At 34.8% G+C, this 9488-nt stretch overlaps 1 protein-coding gene across 1 annotated transcript in view; it reads right to left on the bottom strand.

Moving 5' to 3' along the window:
• The window catches only part of hnf4a (hepatocyte nuclear factor 4, alpha), a 47391-nt gene extending 39654 nt beyond the window's left edge, over positions 1–7737 (bottom strand). The window contains exon 1 of the mRNA XM_015052403.1: positions 7536–7737. Coding sequence (XP_014907889.1) covers positions 7536–7575 — 40 coding nt within the window. The 5' untranslated portion in view covers positions 7576–7737. The remainder of the gene's footprint in view (positions 1–7535) is intronic.
• Between the last annotated feature and the right edge of the window lie 1751 nt (positions 7738–9488).

Here is a 9488-nt window from a genome sequence, read left to right as displayed (position 1 = left end):
GAAATAAAAAAAAATATATATATATATATGGGAAAATTAAAACCCATTTTGTCCCTATTCTCAAGAATCACTGACTGGCGTTTTCTCTCAACTTTTCCTGTCGCCATTTTGTGGACTAAGATAAGCACCACCAATTTAATTTGTCAACAGCTGACGTAAACTGCTTGTATTTGGCCGAAAAAAAAAAAAAAATCAATTTCACATCAGTTTGAAAGGCCAATGAATAGAATCATTAACACAAAAACGCAGGATATTACATCTATAACTTAAGCATGTTTTAGTTTTATAAACGCACAAAATAGTTCCAGTTATATTTTCTCCATTAATTATAATTTTTGTCAGTTATCAAAAGTCTTTCTCAATTTGTTTTTTACGATTTTCTGTTTTAGTCAACTATAAAAACCTTGAATTACAGGCTAACTTGAGTTAAAAACAGTGTTTTTGCACATATATTGCACAGATACCTTCTAAACACACTCAATCTTTCCTCCAGCAACAGGCCACTGACGAAGTCTATAAAGTAATATCGGCTAATAAGTAGATACGGAAAGGTCAACGAAAAAAATATCTATCCAAAAGCAGGAAGATCTTCAACAAGGGATCTTTAATGTGCTACGTTTTTTAACGGTGTCTGTTGTGTAAATGGCATCAAAACAATTTTTCCATTTATTTTGGAAGAACGAGGATCTTAACAACGTTCCAGTGTGAAGTTTCTAATATAATGCCCCAGTTTACTTAGAAATCAGAATATGTATAGTAAAACATCAGAATATCAACTAGAGCAATTCCTAATACTTGAACAGTCAGAAGTTATTCAACATACCACCAACCCTGACCTCAAAATCCAAGATGGCTGCAGCACATTCTATAAAAAAAGTAAAAGATGGAGTGATAAATAATAAACTCATTAAATCAGCTACATACTTAGTATTGCACCTCTAGTGAACATGTTTACATCTGAATTCATAAAATGGCAACAAATATTTTGCTTGTAGCTCCATTATTAAGCCCCATTAATCCAGTTTGATTTGAGTTCTACCACATGGTCTGCCACCAGTCTAACCATTGTTAGCAATGCAAGGTGAAAACAATGACAATCATTTTTATTCATACTTTAGAGTTTTTGAGCTCCAACTTGGAAAAAGGAACTGGAACACCAACTGAATTTGGAGATCTGGGCATTTGTCATGAGCTATGAGCTTCAATTTCAACATGGCTGCGGCACATAAACAAGGGACATTTGTAGTAATAATTTGTAATAATTCCCTCTTTGAGATTGTGTCTTCTTTATTAGTTAATGACCAAGGAAGAAGGCCAGGGTCACAATTTCCGTTTGCTAGCTTACTAAAGTTAGCATTAGCTATAGCATTAGAACTTCTCTCCAGTTTATTTATGTCAAAAAATGACATAAAAAAATTGTCTACAAAATATTATAAGCTGTAAAAGAGTAATTAGTTAACGTGTAGGTGTTTTCAACTAGTTCTAATCATTTCACTCATATTTACTTTTTTGTTTTGAAGGTACAAAACTTCCAAAAGTTCCACGACTCCAGTCCACAAGAGTTTGTGTCCTATAACTTCCTGATGTGTCTCTGATCCAACACACAGGAATCACATGACTGAATTACCTCCTCAGTTTTACAGAATCCTGCTAATGACCTGATTATTTGACAAGGACGCCCACACCACCAGGGGGCCCCCAAGAGCAAAAAACAAGCACAATAAAAAGAAAAGAATTAAACTGAATTGTGCAAACTAAATGGTGTTACATATGGAAAGGCAGTAGTTTAGCACAGCTAACATAGTTTGTACACAAATAGGTTAATTTCTTCCTGCTGCTGCCACTGCTAGGAAAATACACAATATTAAAAGTGCTAACTTGTTTGCTGTAAATTTTGTATTTATCAGCTGATGTTATTTTCACATATTTAAAATAATGTGGCATCCTTAAATATCACTCTACTTTTTAAAATATATTTTTGCTATTCTTGTCAGGTTAAAACCAATTTCCATTTTAACACTAGTACGATATAAGCTAATTAAAAATTAGGATAATTATAGGAATGTTACACATTTAGAGTGACCTGGGAATGATGAAGTGTCTGGTGTTGACCTGTTGAGATAAAGTGACATTAAAAGAAAATCTGCTTGGGGCCCCAAAAAGGTTTGGGCCGGCCCTGGACTCTGGAGTGACAAAGCAGACATTCATCTAGAAGTTGCAAAACAACAATCCTTGAGGCCTCTACTTAAAGTATTTTTGTTTGTGTTTGAAGCAAAGCATTTTTACATCACGCAATAAAACCAGTTTTCTCTGCATAGTTTATATTTTCTGTTACTCATTACATTTTCAGATGATGGCAGAATAAAATGTGGCATCAGGGTTTTCTTCGCTTCTGTGGTTTGAGATGATATTAAATGGTTGCCTTGGAGAAATATGAAGGGCCAGACACAGCTGCCGTATAATCAGTCACCCAAACTCCTGCCCTAGGGCTAAAAGTCAAAGGATCGCCGAGACCTGATGTAACACTTGTATGATTCTCCCCTTTGAAACTTCAAACTCCAGTTTGTGAGCAAAGTCCTGTCTATCTTCTGAATAGGAATCTCCGACCACTGACCAAACTCCATTTGTAACCACTGCCTATTTGTACCTTATCCTCAATGACTAGTTTTCATTTCCCCCAAGTCCGATCTCAAACGCAAGCGGCCGGGGAAGAAGCAAAATGGTAAAAATGAACAAGGCAGCAGCTGGAGGGAGAAAAAGACGACCGCTGTGGCCTGGAGGAGATGAGGAATATACTCTGTCTTATTTTGGGGATTGTTTCTGAGAGATCTGCAACACGGTGGAAATGCGAGGTGCATTGTGGAGCGTGTTGACGATGATAAGAGTGAAACAGGGAGACAATATGCTGCCTGCAGCAGATTTGAGGCCGTCAGAAAGAGGGAGATGGAGGAGATAGGTGAGTGGAGCGTCATGGCAAATACCTTGTCAACAGATAACTATCTGCAAATAAGCCAGCTTATGCAAGCCCCTGTGGCTCGGCAGTGGATAGCAATTCATTTGTGCCAGTGGAAGATTGTCTGATGGGCAATGATTTAGACTAATGGATATTATTTTGAAACAGATTATTTCCTTTTATGTTCTGCAGCTTTACTTTTACATAATTCAATGTATAAGAAAAAAATACGTTTTTGGCTTTGTTTTAAAGATTTCACATAAAAGTTGGATTGAACATTTTGTTTTATATCAATTTTATTTTATTTCTTCAGCTAATTTTGAACTATATTTACAAAAATGATTTAAGCAGTTTAAAATAATTGATCGTTTAACATCCCATCTTGTTTTTGTCATTTTGTTTTTTTTACTTATTTGTGAAAGAATAATGGGGAAAAAAGTCATGCCTATTTAAATGTGAATATTTTCACAGCATAAAATGGTGCTTCAATGTTAAAAATACACTTATTTAAATGAAAGAATAAAATATTTTTTTAATGTAAATTAAACTTATCAAGTAAGAATCAATGTTTATATCAGTGTATTTCTGAACACTAACAAAAACTAATTTTTAATCACTCATTCCTTTAAGTATAAGCTAGGTTAAACCTTGAAACATATTTTGAGTGTAAAACTCACTCCAACCTGTTTGGCCTCGTTTCATATCCAGTCACAGTGAGGAAAAAAAAAAACCAAGTAGCCTCTGTGCAGCAAATAAGTAAACAATTGCATCAATAAACACGAAGAGCCATGCTTGACGTAAATCAATCACAGTGTCTGATAAAGCTCGATAATCATTAACTCTGTTTTGCTGAGAATTCATTTTGACTGGTGTGCTAATCCCCTCTGTCAGCAGCTCCGCTCTGAGTAGCTTTTTATCTCTATGGCTCCTTCAGCCGTCAACCGATCAATAGACGTCTTAACCTCCTTAGCTTGAAAAACAAGACATGTCAACTACTTTTAGTGCGATTTCTAAATATCAAACCTGATTATCAACTGTTCTCTGTAATAAAGGGGGTTTAAACAGGTCGACGTTATCAAATTTGTAGCGCATCAGTAATTTTTGAACGAGAAGTTGACGCGGCTAAATGAACGGTGTTAATAATGTGAAACTTAAGGAGCTTGTCCAGTGTTTATATTTCGAAACAGAGTCGCATACGGTGCATTTAGTGTCTCACAACGGACTTCGTTTGGACCATGGTTTGGACCGTTTCTCTTTCCAGTTCTGATACGGCTCCACCGCCATGTTGGTTTCTGTATCAACCGCCTCGGACGCCCTCTGCTGGTCGGCGGCCAAACTACAACACTGAAATAAAGTAACGGACACTATTTGTTAAAGCTGTACTCTATACTGTACCTTTAATTAAATAACATATAAATAATATATATTTTTTTACATATTTGTTCAAATTTACCCATATTCTCCCATATTACCATGTCATGTCAGTATTTTATGACACAGATAATCTGTGAAAAGCGCAATCTCCTCCACCTCCTCCTCGAGCTACTATTGCCGTATGAAAAAATGCACCACTCTCAACCAAAACCAACCACTCAGAGCCAGGAAAAGGCTCTAAACGTACAGCAACTTGTATACAACGCTGCCAATCACCCTCATGTACTCACTGCTATGTGCTAACAACTTAACATTACAGGAATATCATTTAGCCGTCGTCATCGTCATCCATGCTTACTAGGCTAACAGGCTTTGCTAGCTGTAGCATACCTGAGAGCAATGGTGGAAAGAGCAGGAGCATGAGGTGATTGACAGCGCTAAGACCCTTGATTCTAGTTAGCACTGGAAAAAGGCAGAAAGCTTCATTTTTATTTATTTTTCCCCCCCACAGTTTCTGTTACAGGGATGGTTGTGGCAGAATCTATAGATAAAACCCATTAAGAAAATGTTAATATATCAATAAATAGCTGCCTTTGCATGTTATTTACTTCTTAAAGTTAAATAACATCGAAAATCTCTTCATGTTCATGTAATTTGGCAGTATACAGATACAAACTTTGATTTGATTAATAAAATCAATTTTGAAATTACGTAGGCAACATAAGGATGATGTTGAAACTCTTGAGAGTCCCATTCATTGCTGAGCTGAAGAACTATTTTACTGTTTTTTAATGAAAAATAACAAGACTGAACTTCAACTGGAGAATCCTACACTGATTTTTGATCCATTTTAAATTAAAATGACATTTTTTTTCTTTTTGTATCAGTGCCATCTTAAATTGGCAAACCTCAAGAGGTAGATTGGTCAAATCTGTACTGAATTTTTGTTTGTTTTTGTGGAGCCCCGAAGTGGAAAAAAAATAAAAATAAAAATGGCAATATTTGTATCTCTTTTTCATTATTCTTGTGTGCATTATATATTTATAAACAGCGGTGAAAACATGTTAGCCACAAATTACTTATTTGATTGATTGATTTCTCAAACTATGTCACACATAAAACTCATTTTCAAAGATAAAGGTAATCAAGTTTTGATATCAGAAGTTTGAAAAGAATGTACTTTATATCACACTATATTATGACATCACTGTGATTGATCTTTTATATTTACATTTACAATGCTGAAGTTGACGATAACTGATATTTTCTCAGTAAATATTCAGTTTTTCCTTTTAAGTACAGTAAAATTGCTGCTCGCTGCTGCCATCGTGTGGACAAAAAGCAACATTCCACCTTCTTTCATCAGAGTCACGTTTTTTCCAAACTTTTCACTGCAAAAACACAAAATCTTAGTAAGTAATTTTAGTCTAGTTTCCAGTGCAAATATCTTAGTACATTTGAAATAACTTACAAACAACTTTTTCAACAAGATATAGGAGCTTTATTTAAACTAATAATCCCTAATATTGGTGAAAATATACTTGTTCCATTAGCAGATTAATTAACTTATGGGAAAAATTCCTTGTAATAAGTAAAATAATCTGCCATTGGAAATATTACTTTTTTTCATGAATATTAAGGACTTATTTACTTACAACAACCTCCTTTTGCTAAAACAGTAACTTCAAAGTTAGTTTTGTCTTATTTCAAGTGAGATATTTGCACTAAGAAACTAGGCCAAAAATACGTAAGATTTTGGGTCTCAAAAATCCTAGTTGGTTTTCAGATAAATTATTCATAAACCAGAATCAAAACTGGACAAAATGTAGTGTAGAAAATGGATTTCTAGTTTTTATGATCTCTGATCCAGAGAATTAAGACTTGTGTGATCTCGACTGTGTACACAAAGACTGCTGATGAGCTGATTAATGACAGCAAACACCGGCTCAGCAACAACAAGAATGCAGCAAAAATATATCAGGAATATTTTTTTTAAAATGCAGTTTAATTTCTGGAAACTGCATTAAGACCACATCACTTTCCGCTTGCTGTTTAAAATCCAAACTGGGGTCCTGACCTCAATATCTGGGACTCACCTGAGAATCAAAACATTCTCCTTTCTCTCAAAACAACACTGCAACGACACATAAGTGTTCATTCAGAGTCCCTCAGGGCTTTGTTTTAAGACATTTATCTCAGCTGTACACTGCAAAAACAATAAATCTTAAAACATATTTTGTCCAGTTTCTGGTGCAAATATCTCAGTATATTTGAAGTAAGACAAAACTAACTTCCAAGTAACTTTTCAGGAATATACAGGAGTGGGTAAAGTACCCACAAAATTGTACTCTAGTAAGAGTATCACTGCTTCAGCATATTTTTATTCAAGTAAGAGTAAAACGTAGCAAAGAAAATTAATCAAGTAAAAGTAAAAGAAAAGTATTTGGTAAAAAGTCTACTCAAATACTGAGTAACTGATCAAATGATCAATCATTTAATATTTAAAAATGACATAATCAGACGGAGCAAAATATAAAGTTAAGTGGAAATTTTGGTATTTTACAGATGAAAACGGCAATAATTCAAGCAAGTAACAAATAAAATCTTTTGTGTGTCTGGAAATGTTTTGATTAAAACGTTTGTTTTTCATTCAGTGGGTAGAAAATCCAGAAGTTTTACTCAAGAGCAGAAATACTTCACAGTAAAGTTAATAAAGCAAAAGTAAAAAGTACAGAGTAGTAAAAATACTCCTACAAGTACATTTTTTCACAAAAGTTACTCCAGTAAATGTAATTGAGTAAATTTAACTAGTTACTACCAAACTCTGGCAACATAGGAAGTAGGAGCTTTGTTAAAGTAAATAATTCCTTAATATTGATTAAAACGTGAACGTACATGTACATGTATTTGCGTATTTATTTGAGATATACTCGCCGGTTAAAAGTAGGGGAAGCATTGAATATTACTATAAGATATATTTAGCTGAAAAGTCACAGTTAGTTTTGGGTCAGTTTAACTCTACTAAGATGTTTGCACTAGAATCTAAAAAAATATTTAGTAAAATTTGATGTTTTTGCAGTGAACATATTCTTTTCTCAGAAACAAATCCGCCTGCCTTCAGCAGCTTTTCCATCTCTGCAGAGCTTTCTGTTCTGTGTTCACCAACGCCCAGATAAACTCCAGCTGACCCAGCTGTCTGCTCCCTTACCTGGGTCGTTGAAACGCAGTGTCCCATCCTGACAGTACATCCCTGTGAAGGCCGAGCTCTGACAGCGAGCCGGCGCGCGGATCGACGGCCCATGAGCCTCGGCGGCTCTCTCGGGCCCAGCCAGGCTGAGGCAGTGCTGCCGCCGCTGCTGGGGCCCCGCGGCTGACTGTGAGGCCACATGGGGATTATCCCCTAATGCCTGTCACAATGAGATTTGATTGGAGTCCTGCACACCCAGATTAATAGTTTAACGATGTAAAAATACCTCAGAATGAGCAGCGAGGAGCTAATATTTAGTGTCGATTTGATAAATATTTTTGTTTTCAGATGTTCCCTCTTTGCATCATTATAGCTATTCAGAGAACAAGTTATACCTTGTTCTTAAAAATTAGATCAGATCTTCACAGTGAGGGAGATGTTAGCATTACAAGCTAACATCAAGGGTGTCCTGGATTTGACTGCTCTCCACAATTCTCTCAGGGTACTCCAGCTTCAAACCAAATACATAGAAAGATCAATGCACTTTGTTAAAAAAAAAAAAAAAAAAAAAAAAAAAAAAAAAACTTTTTGGTGCTTTTTGGTATTAGCATCGCTCACATTACATATAGATTTGCACAAGAATGAAAAACAATGTCTTGAAAATTTTGTCACACTCTCTGACCTTAGTTTTGTATATCATCTCCTTTTCTGAGTTTGATTTGCAGCCGCACTCCTGCTGATAAGTATTATACCGTCAGAAAGTCACAGAGTGTTTATTCTCTGTAAAAACATCAACTCTTACCAAGTGGTTGTGGTCCAGTTTCTAGTGTAAACATTTTATTTCACTTGAAATAAGTGAGCAAGTAACATTTTCAGCAAGATAAAAGAGCTTGTTTTCAGTAAAAAAAAATTAGCAAATTAACAATTAACAAATTTTTCGTTAATATCAATTAACGAATTTTTTGTTAATCTAAAAGACAAGTCCCAGTGGTAGATTATTACACTTATAACAAGACATTTTCCCCATATTACAGGTGAAACTTGTATTTTTCTTATCAGTAGAAATACGGTAACATAAAAACTGAATTAGATGTTGTGATTTATGCATTTCTGTGAGCATGCTCTGTATACTGTAGTTAAAAAATGTCTGACTTATTTTTCACTTATGGAAAAAAGCTTCGTTTTTCAGTTCTAGTTGTCTTTTTTATACACTTTACATTTTGTTGCTCAGTAATGCTTTCATTTAACTTCTAAATAGCTGGTACTAATAAAAAAACAGCCTTAATGTTGAAAGTAGATTTTCTGCTCAGTTTTGCATCAGTAAATCAACAGATATAAATATATGTTTTTTCCCCCAAGGGATTTATAAAAGTACTGAATTTCAGTTTATATTATTTAGGCTTCTTTCTCTGTTATACTACAAGCAGCCCACCCTGGATTATTTTTAGCCTCAGTACTTCCTGATGAATTCAGAGGCCGTGTTTCAGTTTTGTAGGCAAACAGAAATGAGCCTATCTACCGGCTGTTGTCCTGTTTACACTCCTTACTGGGAGTTTATCCTCGACTGAGACCGTTGAGCTATTAACGCCATGTGTTTGACACCAACAGAGTTTATTCTATAAGCTCCCACTTACTATGTAACAAAAGAGGCTATGGAGGAATGAAATGGCAACAAATGTTTTGATAAAATGGCTAAAAATTGTGAAAAATTACTTATATCTTCTGATGTTAATATCAGATCAGAGGAGTAAATTAAAAACCCAGGATTACAGGATTGTTAAAATGTATATATTAATTTGTGCCAAATCATGAATTAATTTTGGTTATGCACATTTCTGGAAAGCTGAGTTGAATTTATTCAGCCACATTCAGAATGACTAACCTGTAGAATAAATAAGAAGTTTTATTTTACTGTTGTAGACAAAAAACAAAATAATGATTTTACACAAAATTATACTAAAGCAATCCTAAACT

Source organism: Poecilia latipinna, unplaced genomic scaffold, assembly GCF_001443285.1.
Source record: "Poecilia latipinna isolate Pla-1442-1.1 unplaced genomic scaffold, P_latipinna-1.0 Scaffold1108, whole genome shotgun sequence".
NCBI lineage: Eukaryota > Metazoa > Chordata > Actinopteri > Cyprinodontiformes > Poeciliidae > Poecilia > Poecilia latipinna.
Note: the sequence above shows the minus strand (reverse complement) of the source record. Positions and strands in the feature narration are given on the sequence as shown.